Source organism: Lepisosteus oculatus, chromosome 8 (genome assembly GCF_040954835.1).
Source record: "Lepisosteus oculatus isolate fLepOcu1 chromosome 8, fLepOcu1.hap2, whole genome shotgun sequence".
In the NCBI taxonomy this organism is placed as follows: Eukaryota; Metazoa; Chordata; class Actinopteri; order Semionotiformes; family Lepisosteidae; genus Lepisosteus; species Lepisosteus oculatus.
Genome location: NC_090703.1, coordinates 38,657,277 through 38,680,403, shown reverse-complemented (window position 1 = coordinate 38,680,403; position 23,127 = coordinate 38,657,277). Strand labels below are relative to the sequence as shown.

General features: G+C 39.5%; 1 protein-coding gene and 2 long non-coding RNA genes across 4 annotated transcripts; 2 read left to right on the top strand and 1 right to left on the bottom strand.

Annotated features, from left to right (window-relative positions):
• On the top strand, positions 1 to 14,672 carry LOC138241043 (uncharacterized). Its single transcript, XR_011190255.1, has 3 exons — positions 1 to 98; positions 8,244 to 8,624; positions 14,583 to 14,672. It is a non-coding gene; the product is annotated as an uncharacterized lncRNA (long non-coding RNA).
• On the bottom strand, positions 14,196 to 22,744 carry LOC102692485 (G-protein coupled receptor 183-like). 2 transcript variants are annotated; one of them, XM_015351813.2, is made up of 2 exons: positions 22,670 to 22,744; positions 14,196 to 15,593 (listed from the first exon to the last, which is right to left on the bottom strand). In XM_015351813.2, exon 2 carries the CDS (start codon positions 15,577 to 15,579, stop codon positions 14,569 to 14,571), a length of 1,011 nt encoding a protein of 336 aa, XP_015207299.2. In that variant the 5' UTR covers positions 15,580 to 15,593; positions 22,670 to 22,744; the 3' UTR covers positions 14,196 to 14,568. The 2 variants fall into 2 exon arrangements, with proteins under 2 accessions (XP_015207299.2, XP_006633111.2); XM_006633048.3 differs by lacking the exon at positions 22,670 to 22,744 and adding an exon at positions 17,537 to 17,849.
• LOC107077933 (uncharacterized) lies at positions 20,180 to 23,127 on the top strand. The gene is made up of 3 exons (XR_001478909.2): positions 20,180 to 20,379; positions 21,301 to 21,629; positions 22,967 to 23,127. It is a non-coding gene; the product is annotated as an uncharacterized lncRNA (long non-coding RNA).

Here is a 23,127-nt window from a genome sequence, read left to right as displayed (position 1 = left end):
ACGGAAGCCCAGTCAAAACAAACGACCGATCATAATCAAGGACGTAAAGTTTCCGAAGCCCAGAAAAGAAGAGTGGCATAAGCGATCTCAAAACAGAGGTACATTAAATCAAGTAATTATAACAATACTTAACATGTATAATAATGTAAGAATTTAATGTAATCAATATAATAATATTTCATTTGGTTTCTAGTCTGTCAGATGCACATTTTCAGGCTTGACACGTATCCTAATTTGAAATGTTTTTTTTTTACTAGAAGTTAACGATTCACGTTTCCCATACTTGTACACACGCCGTGTGGGTCGACTGCTAAAAATCGTTGCTACCCAGCGAAACAAAAGCGTGAAAGGAATGAACAGTACAAAAGCCTGTTCAGCGGCTATACGTAATCGGCTTTAAAACGCGTTGTTTTCCGTGCGGTTTCTGCTGTATTTCGTTAACTTGGGGGTATTGTGAGCCCAACCTGGGGCCCTTCGGATGGCAATCAATTCAATTCAAGCAGCTTTATTAGCATGAGCGATGGGTACAATCAGTGTTGCCAAAGCAAATAAAAATGATAAAATTAACATGGAACAAAACATAAAATAAAGTAAAATAAAATCTACAGACATTTACAACAGAGACATGTCATAAAATATTTACATAGTGTAACGCTTACGGCCGACAAGCAGTGTGTGTAAGAGCCGGCGTACCAGAGCGGGTGACGTCACCGCCCTTCCCTGTGATAGCAGGACCACAGCTACTGGGCTGTGGAGAGATCTCTCTTTAGCTCACGGGGCTAGGTCGCTGCAGAGAGACGCGGAAGTCCCGGGTTCGAGCCCCGGACGGTGCAGGGGCCGACCTAATGCGGCAAGGGCGCCCGCCTGAGCCCCCGTTGCGTTACAATATACTGTAGACAGATGGAGCATTATTGGGAGACAGGCTCACTGTTCCTCAGGCTGTGACAGGAGATCACATACTTGGCTGCCAGTACAACTGAGTTCCCTGCTCCCTCTCCCAGTAGGGAGCTGGTTAGTGTAGGTGTGGCTTGTGTCAGTGAGCCTCAGGACCAGCTGGCTCAGGGGGCTCTGTTTTGGGCTCTGCTCTTGGCTCAGCAGGGCTTTGTGGTGGTATGAATTTTGGTCCCTGTTTTTTAGGTGTAGACAATACTTTAATACTCTTTTCTGTATTTTTATCAATAGTGGGCACTGGCCTAATTCGGCACACGGAGAATGTTTCTACAGATCTCCATGTGCAGAGTTTCTGTGGGGAGTTTGTCCCATTGAGTGTACTCCTGGTCTGTGAGGGGACCCCACACTTCACTGCCGTATAGGGCAATGGGTTGGATTACACTTTGAAATATTTAGAGCCAGATTCTTGTTGGTGGGCTGATGTTGAAGAGCCTCCTTCTTATTGCGTAGAATGCCCTGAGTGCCTTCTCCCTCAGTGCCTTCACTTTTAGGTCAAAACTCCCAGATGAGCTGATAGAGAGAACGAGATATGTGTAGCTGGATGTGTGCTCCAATGTGTTGCTGTTGCATGTGAATTTGTACCTGTTTCCCTGAGGTCTGGCTTTCTTCTGGAAAACCATAACTCTGGTCTTGTCCAGATTGACTGTCAGCGCCCAGGTCTGGCAGTACTGCTCCAACAGTGCCAGGTTCTGCTGCAGCCCCTGTTCTGTGGGCGACAGCAGGACCAGGTCATCTGCATAGAGCAGGAACTTTATTTCTGTGTCGTGTAGTGTGAGACCAGGAGCTTCAGACTGTTCCAACATTCCTGCTAATTCGTTGATATACTGTAGATATTGAACAGTGTTGGGCTCAGGCTGCAGCCCTGTCTCACCCCACGGCCTTGGGTGAAGAATTTGGTGAATAAATCTCTCTCCCAGTGACAGCAGCAGGCGCAGAGAGGAGCTTCATGAAGCTCAAGTGGATTAAAACATACCTGAGGTGGAAAATATATATTTTTAAAAACGGTGCTATGTGCTCAGCCTTACTGATCACACCTCTTGTTATTAAGTGCACTTGTTTTTTAATTTCTTAATTTCGTATTTATTTCTGCAATTCCTTTCTATGAAGGTTTTAGTGCAGTACTTTTAAATTATGATTTGCTAAAATGTGGAAGTAACAGGGATCCTATTTATCATTATTCATTGTTATTGGTACACCCTTTATTGCTAACAATGTAAAAATATATGTTTATCATTTTACCATTTTGTAAAATGTTTGCCTTGTGTTCTTGTTGATAAGCTATTTATTACGTGTTCTTCAAAGCTGGTTAATAAACCTTTTCTAATTATAGAAACAATGTATTATATTGATCTAAATAATAAAATAAGGTCGTGTTTGGAGCTAATATTAGTAGTGTATGTGCACATCGTGTTCTGGAGAGGCCACTTTCCAGGGTCTTACCTAGGGCCCCCAAGAATCTGGGGCCGCCCCTGAGATCAGCACAGGGCTGTTTCTAAAACTTTTACACAACAGTGCATGTGCAGGACTAAGACAGCCGGAACCATTAGAGAAAGTCAGGTAGAATATACAGCTACTGTCAGTGTATGGAATTTTTCAAGAACGAAAGTAGAGTGGAGAAATGTTAGTCAATAAAAAACTGCAGAAGAAAAACAAGCAATGCTCCTCATAATGAACATGGAAATCAACTAATTCTGGAAAAAAAGTTCAGTCCACGACTGCCATTGTGACAAAAATAAGAAGACTCACAGGGCAAGCCCAACAGAAAACTGCGCTCCGGCATTTATTAATGCACTTTTACAAACAAAAAAAATACAAAAAAATCGTTAGCATATAACTAGAACTGAACCCGTTTTCAAGCCAGATGTCATCAGTCATACTCAATTAATAAATAGAATTGCATCTTTCTGATTTTTAAAGAGTGGGTGCTACAGTTTAAATCAGTAATGGGAAATATACAAGCTATATCTGCATCTGCACATTCTGTTCCTCAGTTCACTCTTGCAACTGTTAATATTCAATATATATATATGTCCAATTTTAAAGAATCAAAACTAGAACAAAGTGGAAATGAATGATACCTCCTGGACATTATTTAAACTGCATAGCTTTTAACCTTTTTTACAATGGAATTTCAAGTATGACTCATCAGTGTAATAGAGTTTATACATGTATTACTTTTTCTACATACTGTACCTAGAGATAATTGCAGACATACAGTACTGTATCTAATAGGAAATCAAGGTCTGTATCCCCTCTGCCTTCATCTAGATTGAAGCCATTCACTAGTGCCTTCTCTAAGAGAATCTTAAGTTTTACAGCAGAAGCTGTGATTTACTGTATAGAAGCACTATGTAATTTTGATTTTTTATCATTAGATGGACAGAGAGAATAGGCAAATCCAATTCTAAATTTAATTATAAAGAACTGGCCAAGAAAAGCAGTTCCCCCCCAAAATTGATACTATCTTGTACCTATAGTATTTCCTATAGCACTTTAATAGAATACATTTGCTAATGATAAGGCAATAATAACCATACAGTATATTTTCTCAAAATGAAATTAACGCAACAGAATGAGTTGCTATTAATACTTTCTCCTAAGGCTCTCTGTTTTTAAGTCAGTTCAGAGGGGCCATACAATTCAAAAAGTTACTTGTTCCTGGGGCCATAGCCCATGAGGGTCCATATTTTGTTGCACAGCAGGTCCTGTGGATTTTGACCGGCTCCTTGTCCCCAGGCTCTCTGTTCCCACAGCCTTGCACAGGCCTGTCTTTTGGGGGGAGCTTGTGGATGGACAGGCTCTTCTTCAGCTTCTGATCCTGTCTGGAGGAAAGCCAGTCGAGGCCTCCTCCTCTCACATCCCCTCTGCTTCTCTGAAGTTTCTTCCCTGTTCTGCCTGACTGGGGGGAGTCTCTGTTCATTCTCCCACTTGTTCTGTTTCCTGGCTGCAAGGTCTGTATGGTAGGGGATTCTGGCCTCACCTAGATGGTAAGACAGTGTCTGTCTCCTGGACACATCCTGCTGTCTCTGCTGTCTGTAGCCTTGGGATCCACAAAAAATCCTTCTGTTTCCTTTTAGAAGCCTAGACCCTCTGACTATCTCTCTCTCCTCCCTGTTCCTTTTCCAGGAGTCCTGTGGAGGTGTAAAGGGGAGGGAGTGTGGGTGCGAATCCCTCCTGTCTCTCCTCATATCCTCAGTCCTCTGATGGGGCTGGGAATATAAAGCAGGGCGACTCTCGACTCTTGTAGAAGAGGAGATTTTCCTTTCTCTCCAGACTGTGTCTCTTGATGGTAGTGGCTGGCTGTCAGAGCTAGGAGGGTCGTACAACTTTGTTGGCTGTTTGTTTTTCTGTCTTGTCTCACGGGCTTGTCTCTTCCTTTGAGGGAGCGGCTCCCAGGCTCTGGGAAAGTTGATTTTGGTTTCAGTTTCAGAATTTGTCTCCCCTGCACAGCTCTCTGTTTGAGATGAAATGTTGTTCTCTGCAATGAGGGAATTCTTCTCCGTCTCCAGAAGTTTCTGCATTTCTTCAGGGGCATTGCCTTCATCCTCGTCAGCTGTGTTCATCATGCTTCCAGCCACCCTCTCATGCCTGTGAGGGCTATTGCTTCTCTCTTTCTCTCCATCTGCCTTTTCTGCTTCTTCTGTCTCTTCCTGAGCTTCAGGCGCTCTGTTACCTTTTCCTTTGTCTTTGTCCTCTATGTGTTTTCTCTTTCCTTCCTCCTTTATGCTGCTTGAGACATTCAGCTGTTCATGTTGTTTGAAGTGATGGTGTTTCATTTCATCGTTCATGGTGAGATTTTCTTCCACTTTTTGGTCTAGGGTTGGTGTTACATCTTTATTGTCCTCAATCTGAGTGGCCGTTCCTCTCTCTTCCATTTTCACTTCTTCATTCATCATAATCTGCTCTCTATTCATTGTCAATGTGTCTGATGTGATTGTGTCTTTTGTCTCTTCCTCTGTCTTCACAGTGTCTGTAATCAGTCCAATGTGCTAAAGAGTGTCCTCCTTCAGCTGATGTTTCTGGCTGGCTTCCTCATTTGCTTTATCTCTCTCACTGAAATTCACGGTCTGTTCATGTTGGTCAGACCTTGCAGGACTTTCATTACAGTCTTTCTGTTTCTCTCTTTTCTTCTTCTTCTTTCTCTCTTTGCGGCCATTTGGTTTTAGGCAGTTTGGCCAGCAGCAGAAATCTCCTGGCATTGTGTCACCACAGCAAGATACCAGCACTGACTGTGTTGGATGGATTTTCTTTGGAATTTAGTGCAGCTTGATGATATAATAGATTCTGTGACATCAGCAGAAGCATGACAGTGACTTGCTTTGTGATGCCGGTGACAAATTTTGAATACATGATGTATAAGTGCACATTTAAGAATGAAATCGATTCATTTAAATGCGTTAATGTATTGTTATACACATACAGAATCGATACTGTTCTGTACCTGGCTTGTGATATATTTTAACAGTGTCCTTGTATGGTCTTCATTTGTTTTTATGCCCCATTTTATCAGTGCAATACCTGATTTTCTCTTCTTAAATGTAGATTTTCATTCTCTAGTATTGTGCTTTCCCTCTAAACATAGGAGAATGATTCCATAGTCTGCTCAGTTTTCTGGAATTTCCAGCACTTGCTCCTTGTGGAGAAATATTGAAAGGTATCTGTACTTCACTGACTGCAGAGCTGCAAGACCTGGTGTCCACTACCAGCTCTGGGTAGTAGCTTGAGTCTGTCCAGAGAGCCTTTTGTTCTTTTACCTCATACTGATTAACACAGAAACAGAGAATTAATCATCTAGAGGAGATTAGTGTTGTCAAAGTATTACAATAATGTTGCTAATGAATCACTTGGTTGAGACAATGATAGAATCAAATGCAAGACATTCCCAACCGTAACTCACGTAAAAAATGATTCTAATTTGTATTGCTAAAATTTGACCAAAAAGAAATAACTCAGTGTGCAATTTGTCTATAATTTATAGCTCATAATTCCATCAGATTGTTGAAAATTGACTGAAATAGAAGACAAAACAGCCACGACAAAACTTCACTGCAGCTTCACTTGTCGTTTTGGGGGTGTAGTGCAAGTGAGGGAAGAGCAGAATATCATTCTTACTAGCAGGTGTTCAGTGTATGGATGTGCTGTTGGAGATCGCCATCTGTTGTTCAGTTGTATTCAGTACATCTTGCAGACAGGAGCAATCCAGGGCTTTTAAAACAGTGTTTTCATACAGTATTGGGTGGAGTTTTTTCCAGAAGAGGCAATAAGACAGTTCATGTATTTTGTGGTAATGTGGCTTGTAATGAAAGTAGATTTATTCCTCACACCACACTGTTCAGACCTACAGTAGATTTCTGAAAAATGCAAAAACTACCTCTTAATGGACTCTGGGTGATGAAATTAAACAGTATGCAGTATAAAAATTAACAAGAAACCTTGTTGAACCCATCAAAGATGCTATGTTTGAAATTATTTGTGTGGAATTTCTAAGTGACCCCACAAAACCAAAGAGCTTGTATCAAGAAACTAATCAATTTTTGGACAAGTTTTCTGTTATTCAAAATTTCATGTTAAATGGTGTTCTCAATGAACATCGTTTCAGGCTGACCTAGGGTTAAAGTTAGAAATACCCAATGAATTTTGGCTTTATATAGTACGCATTCAAAGCCAAAGGCAGGAGTTTGAAAAGTCTAATCACTTTCTTTCAAACTTTTGCTTTAAGGGCATTTAGACAACAGTGCCTTTTAGGACAATGCAGTGTATATTTCTACATTTGCAAAACATGTTCAGATAACATTGAAATATCACTTTTTCTAAATTTCACTTCTGTACTAAAACAGAGCCATGCCATCAAAAATTGTCTACTTTTTGTGGGAATTCTGTTAACCCTAGCGATGGGTTTGGGTTAGGTTAGGGTTTCAACTTTCTTCAAAGAATTCAAGCAATCTTCCACTCTCTGAGTGTAACATATACTGTACTTCACTGCAATACAATATTAGTTGGAAATTTCTAAGCAACCTTGCCAACCAAAGAGCATACTGTATATCTGCAAAGATCAAATTTAAATTTTTGACAAATATTCTGTTATCCGAAATGTTGTGTTAAATGGTGTTTTCAGTGAGCATGGTTTCAGGCTGAATTAGGGTAAGAGTCAGAAATCCTCTGTACATTTTGGTTTTATTTATTATTATGCCTGTGCATTCAAAGTCAAATACAAGATTATGAGAAGTGTGATCACTTTCTTACTAACGTTTCATTTGAGGGCATTTAGACAACATAACCTTTTAGGACAATGCCGTTTATATAGCCACATTTGTAAGAAAACAAGTGCTCAGGTAATATTGAAGTATCACTTTTCCTGAATTTTATTTTTGTCCTGAAACACAGACATGCCATCAAAATCTGTCTATTTTTTGTGAGAATCCTAATCCTAATTCTAGCTATGGTTTTGGGTTAGGTTAGGTTTAGGGTTTGGATTTTTTTCAAAGAACTAATTCAATCTTCCACTCATTTGAGTGGAAAATATACTTTACTGCAAGAAAATATTAGTCGCCATTGACAAAGCAACCTCGCCAAACCAAATAGCATGTATCAACCATGGTAAAATTCAATTTCCGGCAAGTATTCTGTTATCCTAAACTTTTGTTATATGGTGTTCTCATTGTGCATGGTTTCAGGCTTAATGAGGAGAAGAGTCCAAAACACCCAGTAAATTTTGGCTTTATTTAATACTATGCCTGTGCATTCAATGTCAATTGCAGTAGTTTGAAAAGTATAATCATTTTCTTTCAAATGTTTCCATTTAGTGTGTTTTAGACAACATTCCATTTTAAGGCAATACAGTGTATATACTGTATTTGTAAGAGGAAAATGTTCAGATTACATTGAAATTGAAGTTTTCTTAAATTTCATTTCTATGCTAAATCACATTCACCTACAGTAGGTGAAACAGAAACTCCTGTCTCTGCTGCTGAAGAGATCAGTCCCTGCAGCTGTTCAGGAGGTTTCTGTATATATAGCTCTTGAATGATCAAAATCTCGAGAGTTGGAATAGAGTAATTGTGAACTTAAATTATTTATTACATTACCTGGAAGAGAAAAAAGAATACCCTTCAGTGCTCAAGGAGCAGAGTTTCCTTAACCGAAGAAAGTTCTTGTTTACATGTTTAGTAACAAGCAAGACTTTAGAAAAACAGCTGATTTTTGTGGCCTATAAATAGTATTGACAGGCAATAAAATAAAAGTGTGATTCAGGCCTTTAACCCCTCTGTCTGTGTGTGCTTTCCATTTCCCAGCGTCCTCAGCACTGCGACACCTGGTCCCCCATGGGAGCATCATGTAGACGAGCACTAGGCAGAGAGCACATTAGGCCTAGCCAGGAGAGAGTGTGGGAGGAGGCAGCCAGGGAGCGTGTGGATGAAGAGGCAACACCAGGGGGCGTCTCAACATGTGGGGGAGCTTACACTGCAGGAGAACCACAGAGAGAGCAGGGAGAGGGAGGCACATACTGTAGGGCTGCCCCGTTGGTGCTAAGTCACATCACTGACTAGACAGCTGCAGCCAAGGCATGTCCTGCCAGCTGGACTGTTCTCTTGCTGGAGGGATGAGCATTACCTCCAGGAGTCTCCATTACCTATGAGTGGTTACTTTGAGTGGAATGTACAGAAAAGGACTGTGTAAGTGCAAGAAATTATTATTACTTTTACCTTTTGCAAACTTCAGGATGCGCTGGGCCATGCGTGTTGCTTCTTTCTTAAGGATTTTGCACAGGGCCCACAGATACTCTTTGTTTTGTGTGGTCATCTGATTGTAGTTTTTTAATTATAAATGTACACACCAGCATATCGCTGTCGAAGCACGTACAGTACCCAATCATTCTAAGAGCAGAAACCTCTCGCTGTAGGCTTTTCGTCAGGGTAACTTATATCTACTCTAGATTTTTGGCCATTTTGTTTTTTAAATAATAAGTAAAAAGAACAGATAAAAAAGTAATTTTGGACATAAAGGTATTGTATGAGTCATCTAATATTTTGGTCTGGAAATAGGAGTCTTCTATCCGATTAATGTGTCCTCTCTGCTACAGTATGCTAACAAAAAGGCATTAGTGAAATATGTTCTTCAGTCGTAGCAAAAATAATCTTTTTACAATCTTTATGAGCTGATGAAGTATTATTCTTTAGAAATACTAATATACTTAACCTCTAGATAGAAAATGTTATAAGCTGCCATTATTGTATTCTTGATTCAACACCAATTATAAACCTTTGGCTTAAAAAGACCAAGCAGTCTCAAACACTTAGTATACTATCCTCTTACCTATAGTATTTTATTAAATACACTTGCAAAGGTTAATTCAAAAATACCCATTTATTTTCTCAAAAATTAATTAACACAACAGAAATTTGTTGCTATAAAGGTGCTATAAAGGTGGTATAAATACTTTCTCCTAAGGCTGTCTGTTTTTGTTAAGTCAGAGTTCAGAGAGAACATTCATTCAACAAGTTACTTGTTCCTGTGGCCATAGCCCATGAGGGTCCATATTTTCTTGCACAGCAGGTCCTGTGGATTATTGACCGGCTCCTTGTCCCCGGGCTCTCTGTTCCCACAGCCTTGCACAGGCCTGTCTTTTGGGGGGAGCTTGTGGATGGACAGGCTCTTCTTCAGCTTCTGATCCTGTCTGGAGGAAAGCCAGTCTAGGCCTCCTCCTCTCACATCCCCTCTGCTTCTCTGAAGTTTCTTCCCTGTTCTGCCTGATTGGGGGAAGTTTCTGTTTATTCTCCCACTTGTTCTGTTTCCTGGCTGCAAGGTCTGTATGGTAGGGGATTCTGGCCTCACCTGGATGGTAAGACTGTGTCTGTCTCCTGGACACATCCTGCTGTCTCTGATGGCTGTAGCCTTGGGATCCACAGCAAATCCTTCCGTTTCCTTCTGGAAACCTGGACGCTCTGACTATCTCTCCCTCCTCCCTGTTCCTTTTCCAGGAGTCCTGTGGAGGTGTAAAGGGGAGGGAGTGTGGATGCGAATCCCTCCTGTCTCTCCTCATATCCTCAGTCCTCTGATGGGGCTGGGAATATAAAGCAGGGCGACTCTCGAATCTTGTAGAAGAGGAGATTTTCCTCTCTCTCCAGACTGTCTCCTGATGGTAGTGGCTGGTTGTCAGAGCTAAGAGGGTCGTATAACTTTGTTGGCTGTTTGTTTTTCTGTCTTGTCTCACTGGGCTGTCTCTTCCTTTGAGGGAAGGGCTCCCAGGCTCTGGGAAAGTTGATTTTGGTCTCAGTTTAAGAATTTATCTCCCCTGCACAGCTCTCTGTTTGAGATGAAATGTTGTTCTCTGCAATAAGGGAATTCTTCTCCGTCTCCAGAAGTTTCTGCATTTCTGCAGGGGCATTGCCTTCATCCTCATCAGCTGCGTTCATCATGCTTCCAGCCACCCTCTCATGCCTGTGAGGACTATGCTTCTCTCTTTCTCTCCATCTGCCTTTACAGCTCCTGGGCTTCAGGCTCTCTGTCACCTTTTCCTTTTTCTTTGTCCTCTTTGTGTTTTCTCTTTCCTTCCTCCTTTATGCTGCTTGGGACGTTCGACTGTTCATCTTTATTGTCCTCAATCTGAGTGACCGTTCCTCTCTCTTCTTTTTGTTCACTGATGGTGTCCATTTTCACTTCTTCATTCATCGTAACCTGCTCTCTATTCATTGTCAATGTGTCTGATGTGATTGTGTCTTTTGTCTCTTCCTCTGTCTTTACAGTGTCTGTGGTCAGTCCATTGTGCTTAAGAGTGTCCTCCATCAGCTGATGTTTCTGGCTGGCTTGCCAGTGAAATTCATGACATCAGCAGAAGCATAACAGTGACTTGTTTTGTGATGACAGTTATGAACTTTGAATAAAAAATTAATGTACATGTGCACATTTAAGAATCAAATTGATTCAATTAAATGTGGTATTGTATTGTTATACACATATCGATACCCTTCATTTCCTGCTTTGTGATTTTTTTTGCTTTGTTAATGTATTGTCACGCCCTCTGCAGCCAGAGGGTGCTCCTACTCTCTCCTGTCCCTAGTTTGCTACTTTGCTGTCCTTCCGGTTTCCCTCTTTCCTTGGACTATATATTTCCGGTCACTTATTCTGCCTCACTTGGCATTGACGTTCGGATGTCCTGAGACCCCCCTAGCACCAGGTCGCCGCTCTGTCCATGGCCTGAGGGCATAGGTTTCTATACGGCACTCCAGAACTCTTTGCACTGTCGAGCCCGGGCTAACTCCCCGTTTTCGCTCTCCTGCCTCTCCACAGTTTGTCCCTCCCGACATCCGTGACATGTATGATCTTGATTTGTTTTTTTGCCCCATTTGATCAGTGCGATACCTGATTTTCTCTTGTTAAATGTAGATTTTCATTCTCTAGTATTGTGCTTTTCTTCTGAACACAGGAGTATAATTCCATAGTCTGCTCAGTTTTTCTGGATTTTCCAGCACTTGCTCCTGGTGGAGAAATGTTGAAAGGTATCTGTACGTCACTGACTGCAGAGCTGCAGGACCTGGTGTCCACTACCAGTGCAGGCCAGTAGCTTGAGTCTTTCCAGGGGGCCTTTTGTTCTTGTACCTAATATTGTTTAACACAGAAATAGAGAATTAATCATCTAGAGAAGATTAGTTTATTACAGTTATATTGCTAATGCATCAATTGATTGAGGCAATGATAGAATCAAATGCAAGACATTCCCAACCGTAACTCACTTCAAAATTTGTTCTAATTTGTATTGTTAAAAATTGGCCAACGAGAAATAACTCAGTTTGCAATTTTTCTATAATTTATAGCTCATATTTCAGTGGCTGGTGCCATCAGCTGAATCAGACGATAAAAGGGCCAAGTTAAGCTTCACTGCAGTGATGTTTTCATGTGGCAAACAATCCTCAAAATTGTAGTATCATATTATATACTGTATAATATATATAGTTATAGTATACGTTGAGTATTGTTTTTATTAAATGGGCTGCAGTAATTATGTCGTTGAAAGTCCATCATCCAGGCCTGATAGAAGAAAGCTTCTTCCTTTCTAGGTGATCTTAGAATTTTACAGTGTAATAATGAGCTTTACTAGTGAACTTCCAACCAGGGTCATTTTTCTAGATCAAACTTTCCTCTTGAACTTTGTAGTTTGTTTCAGAAGACAAATGTGAGCTTCTTGTTGGTTTGGGGATGTATTGCAAGTGAGGGAAGAGCAAACTGTCTTATCAGCGGAGTTATATGGATGTGCTGTTGGATATCACTATGTGTTGTTCAGTTGCATTCACTGCACCTTGCAGACCAGAGCAATCCTGAACTTTTAAAACAAAATGTTTTCATATTGGGTGGACTTTTATTCCAGAGTAGGCATAACACAGTTAATGTATTTTGTGGCTTGCAAAGAAATGAGATGTATTGCTCATGCTACACTGTTTTGTAGACCTAGACTTCTGAAAAAATGCAAAAACTGACCTTTTAAAGGACTGAAAGTGATGAAATTCTACTGTATACAGTGTAAAAAGTAACAAGAAATCTTGTTGAACATATCAAGGACAGTATGATAAGATTTGACTGCATTATTACAGACCAAGATTGATTAATCCCTTGAATTTATGTTGTGCTTTACTATCAGTAGCTATTACTATTAATAGCTAACTGAGTTGAGGACCTCCATTTCTTCAAAGGTATAATGGCATCAACCTCAGTTGCAGGGTTTGGCACTTTGTTCCTGGTAGAGATTTCTGAAGAGATGTAAGGCAACAGTATTTTCCCAAAATACCTTAAGAAAACAAAACTATACATTCTTATATACAAACCAGATGAATTCACAGATTACAAAACATATGGATACAGAATGCCCCCTACCCACGTTCTATGACACAGACTTACTGTAAGAGCCCACGCTATAACAGTGTATGAATATTGGCAGAAGGAATTACTCAATGGGTTTTTCCTATCACCTAGAAGCTTCATCCACTTCTACAGACATTGTAAGGTCCTACATAATGTTGGTCATATTTTCATATTGAAGAAAACACAATACTAAGAGACAAACCTCCGCTGTGCCTATAAATCTCTGGAACTGTTACTGTTCATGTATTAGATTAAGTCTACAAAAATATCCTTGATGTGTGGGTCCAGAACCTGACAACACTGTCTTTGGGCCTTTTGTTGGAGCACATCAAAGCAGCATCTTTATTACAAGTCCTGTAGTTTTGCCTTGTCTTGAGAGTCACCTTAGGACAAAATTGTTGGGATGTCATGATGACACTTGCAACAAAGCCAAGGTGTGTTATGGAATTGTAGGGGTGTCAAAGGATAAGACGTCTATTTCTCTGATGAAGCAAGGTTTATTCTGAAATTGTATATTGATATACAAGGAGAGCAATTTGCACAGAGTTATATTGTCAAATGAGAATGGCATGGTGGAGGTAAGAGATATGGCAGGGAGTACAATTAATGCTCAAAGTTGTTGTTATATACAGATGCAGCCATTCAAAATGCGTGGTACAAACCCGTACCGCATGCAACTACCCACAAGCTACTGTGTTGTACCGGTACATGATTGCTTGCCCAAATGACTGACAGGGGCACTCGTGGTGCATTGGTCGTTAGTGAAAAGATTTAATCATTTAATCTCTTTACTGTGAACATTTTAATCCGCTTAGTATTGAATATTTATTTGGAATTTTACAACTAAAGGGACATATTAGTAGCTGAGCATAAAACGAAGAGGAGTATAAGATGTCTGATGATCATAAAGGATATTAATTTAGGAACATACACATATTATGTAAACTGTACAGTATATGGCTGGTATTGGTAGTTTGAAGAAAAAATACACACCAGTATTCCACTTTTTTCCTAAACATTTTCAGCATCGAAGTCTTATGTGGTTATTTCGTGCTCCTTCTGACCATCTTAAGTTTATATACTTTGTGTAAGGTACTAATGTTTTAACCTTTTCTGCAAATACATGACACAGTCAAAACAGACCACATCTCCTCATTCTCCATTCTAACAACCAGGGCCAGCAGAGGTGAGAACACCTGGATGCACATTAGATTTATTGAAACCACAGCTATAAGAGCTGGTATGGTACATATGGCCCCAGTCATACTATTATTGTTTCTAGATAAAAAAGCTACACCTTCTCTGCACTAAAATGTTCTGTATTTAATTGGAAGTATTAGCATAACATTTCACATCAACACAAAAGAGTCTTAGTGTAATAATATGGCTTTTTATTATTTGTCTCTTGACAAGCAGTGACTTTGCAACATATTACAAGAATTCTGTATATTATGCATTACTGTAGGTTTTTTTTTCTTACAAAATTTCTTATAGTACTTTGTATTTATTAGGGAACTCTGGTAATGTATCAGCACTCTAAAACACACTACATTTTGATAAGCTTTTGTTACTACACTTTTTTTATTACACACTGCAACAATAATATATACTACTAATAATAATATTCTAACAATAATTTACATAATATAAATAATACATGTGTGCATTTTGTTATTTCCTTTAATATATAGATATAGATATTCAAATCTCTCAATATGTTAAACAGCTTCCTCTTCTGGGAAAAAGTCTAATTCTAATCAAAATTTAATCTGTTCCAGAAGAGCTGGTCTTTGATGATGATGATGGATTATCAATTACCCTGCGAGTCTGGCATTTAAAAGCAAAGAGCCTATGATTCTTGAATGCTGAGAAGTAGATGAAGGGATCGAAGAAGAAGCTCAGGTTCATCACAGATATTGTACTTTGCAGGTACACCTTGAAAGTCTGATGGGTGTCACAGGCAACAGGTCCCCTAAGTACTTTTACCATGTGCTGGGCCAGATTGACATGGTAAGGGGTGTAACAGAGGCAGAATCCGAGCAGCACCACTACAATGATTCGGAGAGACTTTCTGTGGAATCTGCCAGGCTTATTCCTTACAGGATTTTTCCAAAACATCTGGCACACTTTCACCCCCACACACCAGTAACAGAAAAACAGGATGAGGAGAGGCAAACAATATGACACCAAGCATGAAATCAGCACTTTTCCAGGTAAACCAGGGTTGTTTTGAAGAGTGGAGTACTCCATGCACAGTTCGTCAGTGCCGTTTTTGACATACAGGTTAGGTAGGAACATAGTGATGCTGTTCACAGCACAGGTAAAGATCCAGACGAAGATACAGATCCCTTTAGCGAATGACACATTCCTGAAGCGCTGCAATGTAATTGGATGCATCACAGCAATGTAGCGGTCAACACTGAGACACACCATGAAGTTTATGCCCGAGTAGATGTTGAGGTAAAAGAGATACCCAGATATTCTACACACAGCTTCGCCGAGCTTCCATCGGAACCCCATGGCAAAATAAACTATTCTCAGTGGCAAAAGAAAGGCAAAGAAAAAATCAGCCATAGTTAGGTTGATGAGGTAAAGCAGCGAGGAGGTGATCTTCTCCTTTCTTTTGTGGATGCTGTACAATGCCAGACCATTCAGAGATACTCCAGCAATGCAAAGAACAGTGTAAAATATACTGAACCAGACTGAGAACTCCTTCTTGTACTGGAAATTAGGGCATGAGCTGTTGCTGAACATCATCTGTTCTGAGAGCTCCATTGTTTGTCACAGCTCTATAAAACAAAAACTATATCAGTGTATGACAGTATATACGTTTTACTTGAAAAAAGGGTTTATACAGTATTAAAAAACTTGCTCAACTTTTCTTAACTTCAAATAAGCTCCAGGTAATTTAATAAAAACAATCAGTTATTAAATGTACCTTACAACATCTGTAAAAGCTACAGTATATCTTTGTGGCAGAAAACATGAAAGTACTAATTAACTTTATAATCACATTTCTTGCTGATCATTTTTCATATACAGTCATAAAACGTAGCATGTTACTAAACTTTCAAAGTATATTTACTGCATTTTAGATACAAAATCCAGCAAATCATACAAACAGGTACAGTAACTAGATCCCTGATGGCCGTAGATGCTAAGCAAATGAGACGATCTGCGTGTTATGAATATACTGGTATGAAAACAAAGGGAAAACCAAATTCCTGACTAAATCAAGTTTATCTCATAAGGAAACACGAACTAAAGTCCTCTCTCCAAAAACTATTTCAAGCCATTTAATCACTGCTTCTTCAAATTCAGGCTTGAGGGGAGCCGGAGGCCAGGCAAGCAACAGGCGCAAGGGTAGGACACACCCTGGATAGGACACCAGTCCATGGCAGGACACACACAGACACAGCCAGTCCCACCGGGGCCAGTTTTCCCAGAAACCAACTAACCTACCAGTATGTGTTTGGCACATGGGGAGAACATACAAACGACAGTACATGCAGATAACATCCCAGGTCCAGAACTGAACACAGGACTCCTGTGCTGTGAGGCAGCAATACTAACCACTGCAATCCTGCCCAAAATGTGCTGTAAATTGTTGTTTCTGTTCGCTTCAAGGGGGGTTGATGATAGTTGCTATTGAACATGTGATTTTAAACCATGCTGTGCAGGCGTCTTGGACAAAATCAGCATTTACAATATATCTTTGTTTTGAGTACTATTTACACAGTCTCCACAAGTGATTTCTACTATTATAACAACTTTGACTGTTTTTAGAGCAGAGTATTGTGGTTCAGAAGAACCTACGTTTGTTATTTAGTACTATTAAATTCACATTGTTCAAAATCTTCACAGACTTTATCACAACAACTCAAGGTAAAAAAATTACAAGTAGTCAACATAAAATGTTGCATAACTAATTCATTACATTTACCATCCACATCTAAGGGACTTATTGTCAGGTGTTTCATGTCATTAACATCTGCTTTTACTCTCTGTTAAACTAAAAGACTATGACACACTGTAAAATGCGGATCTACAGTAACAGTATCAACCATTCTGATAAATATTCCAGAAGGAACCAGGGAAAGCAACAGTTCCAAAGGGAATTGTGTGGTGGTAGATTATTTAAATACAATGTTCTTGAAATATGTTGAAACAGAATTTCAACAGGTCATTTTTCAGTTATTTTGTGGAAGATAACATTTGCGAAGCCTCCATTAGATTGAATGGAAACATTACTTCATCATAACACCTTAAGTCAACTGCTGAAGGCAAAATATAAAATTAAAAATAACACTTTTCTCAGTGAGAGGCCCTTTGAATTTTACTGTGCTCTTTGAAAATATTTGGAGATGTAAAGCATCGCTCCAATCTCTTTTTTAACCCCAGTATGTAACAAAAAAAGTGTTTCCCCACAGGATTTAATTTAGTATTAAAACAATTATACCAATCTTAAGCACAAACAAATAATATTTTTGAAGACTTTCTATGTATATGAAGTATACCCGGACCAAACTAAGCAAGTTTCTAAGAGCACACCTTTGAAACATATAAGAATGAGTTAAGTTGGTTATTTATTTTCTTAGGCATACAATAAAATCTTCCTTAAAGTTTTAAGATCCAATATCATTAATATACAGTATATATATTAATAGATTTCTTCTATATTATTCCAACTTAAATGCATTTTTTAAGCATTAAATTAAAGGTAATCACTCACATTTTCCTCCTCCTTAAAGTGGCGGATCGTCTTCAGCTCTTAATTATTACAGTGCTATAAAATGAATGGATATGACAATGTGTTACAGTATGTCTGAAGTATTTCTGATCCTTTGCAGTCTTTTTCATGTACATTGAATCTTCTATGACTCCACCCATATAACACGTTTGCCAGCCCACCTAAGAGTCTTTGAAAAGGAGTTGAAAAATAAATTCAGTAGTAGCTTCCTCCTAAAAAGTACTTAAATGTCCCTCTCTGAATATTATGAAAACGTCTACTTTTAAACAAAACAAGAACCTAAAGCGGTAGGATATGTGTTGGAAAAAGACAACATGCCGTATTATTAATAAAAATAATCTAACAAGCAAAATGCTGAAAAAAGACTGTGTGATGCTGTTTTCATTTTGTGTAGTTTTGTTGTTTTCTATGACATTTGATATAATTGGTGTTTTAATGCATTTTCTCTGAGATTAATTTGTAAAACTATATTAAAATAAGGTCAGACTGTAATATCCAGAGCTAATGATTCAAATGAGTACAACCAGTGTCTTCTGAATGGCTGGCTTTTTCGACAGGGAAAAAGAAGCACAGAACCATTTTATCTGTAATTCTTATATTGAAATATATTATTTCAAAATTGAAATTTTGTAGATGTATAGCAAAATGAACAAAATGGATATTAAACTGACCAGAGCAAAAATGAAAAAAAATTTTAAAAAGTTTTAAAATCCCTGAATCTGCTATGTAAAGTAATAGCCAGGAGTAGATATGACAGGTTAGACTCTCTGACAACAACAAAAGAGTTGCACACATTTGTACAGGACACAGTACAAGCATACAAAAACCACTGTCAAGGGAAAATAACTTCTAAGCACATTATGCTAAAATATGGTTATAAAAGTTACAGAAAATGATGCCCAGGCAAATCAGAATTAGAGCACATCAGCCACATGAAGAACAAATTGATTTGCATCAAGGCTACTGTAATAGTTTATGAAAAATGGCAGAGCCAGCAAAAGGAAATAGTTCTGTGTAAAACCAGCCATTCCAAGAAATTAGTTCACATTATACTGTATACAGTATGTACTGTAGCCATGTACAGTATGTGTCCATTGCATTATTAAAAACTAGATAATATGATAAATACAGTGCAGTCTCAACCATTTTAATTTAGGTGCCATAGTACTGTATAATTGTCAGTGCAAAAAAAACAACTTCACTGCTCAGGCTGAAAAGGGCTTTGATTCCTTTTCCAGAACCTCTGTTGATCCATTTTTTAACCACTTTGTCCAATACAGGGTCACGGGGGAGCTGGACCCTTTTCCTGGTGGGTTATGGCCACAAAGTGGGAAACACCCTGATTGGGACACCAGTCCACACACAGACACACTCACACAAGGGGCCAAGTTTCCTACAGTAGAACCCGATTAGCCTAACAATTTAGCTCTATCTTGAACTGTGAGAGGAAACTAAAAAAGCTGGAAGAAACCCACACAGACGCAGGGAGAACATACAAACTCCACGCAGATAGCACCCTAGGAATTCCCAAGCACTGCGAGGCAGTGATGCTGACCACTGAACCATCAGCCACCCTTCCAGGACTTTGTGAATATGGACTCAGACAAAAGACAAAACACAACCTTTCTCCATTTTGTACACTTGAGTCCTGTTCAGCATGTCTTTGTGCATTACAGTTGCTGTCCCATTTTGTCATTTCCAATTCAAAAGGGAATTCTCTTTACAAGGTCTTTTGCATTAACCATTTCGCATGATTGCAGTTGTTGTATTTGAAAACTCTCCTTTGCTCTCCTATATTTGATAATTTTCTGCTGATACTGGTGCAAGTTTTCAGTTTGTTGGTTTGAAACAGAGAGTGCAGATAGAACAGAGTACTTGGGTACTCAGTTTCGTTTGTGGCTTCACAGGTTTTGCCTGGTCATCTTTTTTTTACCTGTTTTTAACAGCAATCTTTACAGCTAGGGAGCTGTGCAATTTTCCTGTTACAGTATGTTATGTATTTAAGGGTCATTAGCTGCAATCATAAACAGGCCATTCAGACAACAATGAATTTCACATCCAAAGGCTATCCCGAGTTAGTCTAATTAAGAACTTTTTTGCAGCCCCACAGACCCATTGTTTTGTAATTGAAACACTAATACGGACGAATGTCCCAATATTACTCAACGAAGTTCAATGCATGTTGCATGCTTTTCTCATCCTCAGTCTGGGGATGTTTTACATATTGTAGCTTGCAGTGGTTGTCTCATCTGCTTGCATTGCTTCAGCCAAGTTGTAATCTTCACAAGATTTCAATAGCATTCCTAAATACCCCTGGAAATCAATACTATTGGTACAAATTCCTCTAGGACCTTCACTGAAATAATGCATTATTTTGTGGCAATTATACAAAACGGGAGTCACCTAGACCAGACCCTCCATCATAGTGTGTATTAATCCTGCGAGCAGTCTTGACATATTGTTTGCACCTAACTTTCCATTTGCTGTCTCCTCTGCAGGAAGGAAATCTAGAAACCCCCCCTCACTTTTTTCTCCGTATCACAAACTGTTAAATGCACAAAGTCAGGTGTTTGCTTGGTTTTTTTCTTCTGAGACCAGCACCTCCATTTCATCTATTCCTCAAGCCTTCCTGTCTGGCCCCCGGCTGTGTAGTGAGAACCTGACCTTCTAGAAGCTTTTCTGTTGTGCCGTTCGAAGGCCACATTATTTGTATACTTTTCTCGCCAGTCAAAGATCTTTCCACAGTTATCTCCCAGCAGTGATTCCAGTTCCTGAGACACAAAAGCATGCATCAGCCAGTGGCTCTCCTACAAAATACCTTTGATGTAGGTGACTTGGTCAACTAAACATTTTTCAATGCTGCAGATCTGTCTTTTATTTCAGAGTTGAGGCTTACCTTACTCATTTGAATTGCACCTTATTATTTATGCAATTGTTTTAATTGCACAGATTAATTTTAAGCTTTGCATTTCACTGTGTAGGTAATTTAGTTTGATATGTTTAGCGGTACCAACATTTTAAATATGTATTTACTATTGCTTAAGCTTGTATCTTTCATCGAGAAGTGCACGCAGATCTCTTTCCAGCAGACATATTTGTCTGACTTCACGCACAGCTCCTTGCTTTTCATATTTGTGGTTTGTTAGCAATGCTGAGAATAGAGCTCTTATCACATTTCATAAGCAGCACTTGTGAACCACAGAACTACAGTCAAAGTTGGTCAAACATAGGAAAATAATCTAATAATACTAATGTTTTTTAATATACTGCATGATTGACTTTTACAGGTGTTTGGCTAGAAAACTGGAAACCAGGTCCCATAAAGTAAATAAATATATTTTAGATTTGGATTTGTAATTTTTGCCGACCTTGTTCACTTATAAAAGTGCTCAATTGACCATTCAAGCTTTGAATATTTACTTAAAATATGTTTACACCTGTAATTCAACAAATCTTTTTACAAGGCACTGTAGTTAAAGGTTTAAAGTTTTAATCAAGCAGAATTAAAATTGTATGATGCACTGGTAAAACCTTCTTTTGAATATGTGTAATATTCAAGAACATACTTTTATAAATGAGAAGAGGTGTCATTTGGTTGCTAATAGCTAATACATCTAAGGATCTCACCTGCCCAAGTCTTAAAGGTTGTCAGCTTTGCAATGAATCAGTTGGTAGAATGTCAAGATGAGCCTAAATGTGTTCTCTTTTTTCTCTTTTATTTTTTATGGCCTTGTTCCTTTCTAAAGGTTGTTAGGACATGTCTAATCTTTTTCTGTATGTGACTGAGAAAAGAGACCCAGGTGTTGCTAGTTACTTTGGATACGGCAGATATACTTTACTCCCATCACACTCCAATAACATCTTGCTGGGAATCAGATGGAAGGACCTGTATTTCCACAAGAGCCCTGTATCAGCTGATGATCTTTGTGGGATTTTGAGCATCAACCGATAGATCATCAGAGGATAGTCTGTGCAAAAGTGAAAGATGTGAAAGATGACCATTTTGGATTCTGTGAGGGGGAGACTTGCTCTGATTACAGTTCGCTACAGAAAGAGCAGTTCTTGTTACTTACAGGTACAGTATGTTTGTTTTTTTAAATACCAGACTCTCCGACGGCAAACTTTCGAGATACCGAATGACGATACTCTATGGCCTAGCTCTTTTTACATACAGCTGGCCATTAAGTTCACCACTTGCCTCTGATATCATACTATCTCTGTTTGATAATCCTTGGAATCTTAAAGACACATAAGCCCAGGAGCATTTATTACTTCCAGCTTTCTGAAAATCATTTGGTAGGAAAAAACAAATGAGTCAATGGCTTAGAACGTTTATGTTTCCAATACTTTGTTTTGTTACTTTCTTTAGTCACGTTCATTATCGTTACAATACATACCTGGATTCACATCCTTGTGGCAGAAGGAAAATCTGAATAACAGGTGAAACCACTATTGCAGATTGTGGCTTGTGTGACAGTGCAGGAATCACAAAATGTCACAGATACAGTATATAGTGAGCACCACATGCCAACACTGTTGCTGACTACACCACCAATCAATTTAAAGGTGCTAGGATCCTTCTCCTCGTACAGTATCTCCCAGAACTACCAGCACAAGACAGTTGTCCTACATAAGTGCCATTCATGTTGTACATACATTTTCTAACTGCTTCTTCCAATTTAAGGTCATGGAGGAGCTGGAGCCTAACCTGGCAAGCAATGGGTGCAGGGCAGGATACACCCTGGATGGGACATCAGTCTATCGCAGGGCAGACTCAGACACGCACACAGTCACATCAGGGCCAATTTTCCCAGATGCAAGTTAACCAAACAGTATATTTTTGGCCTGTAGGAGGAAAAAAAAAAAGCACGGGAAGGAACATGGGGAGAGCATACAAACCCACACAGATAGCACCCCAGGTTCAGAACCGAATCCAGGGCAGCAAAACTAGCCCACGTGCCTCTGTACTGCCCGTTGCCTTATTTTATTCCTCTTAATATATTACAATGTATCACTATCTACACCTACATAGAGCACAAAACGTAGTCTCCAGGGACATGCACAACAACAGACAAAAGAACAGTCCCTAAAGAAAAATCACGTACTGTTACTCACCATTACTGAAATCATCACTGTCCTGTATCCTGGACCACGACCTGCTGCCACACCGAAGAAAGAACAAAACTCCTTGAATGCTCTGAGCATCCGCTTCAGTCCCGAAAACAATATGTCGCACTGTATTCTCCTACCCTGTGTCTTTACAACAAACACAGGGTAGGGAGAGGAGGGCGATGCCTGATCTTTCCTCTGCTGCTCTGTTTTGAGTCAGTCCCCTCCAGCTCTCAGTCTTCTCTTTTGTCTGGTTCTTCTCCAAACTGGCTGAGAATTCTATCCCCTCTTTTTCTGGCCCAGGTCCAGGAGTAGAATGAGGGCTGGGAGTGATCACCAAGAGCAGACAGACCTCGTGAATTCACCTGACTGAGGAACTGTCTGTATGTGGTTGCCCAGCTATCAGCTCTCAGTCCCCCCTGTCCCAGGTCTGATTTAACCTGTTCAACGCCCCTTCCCACAAG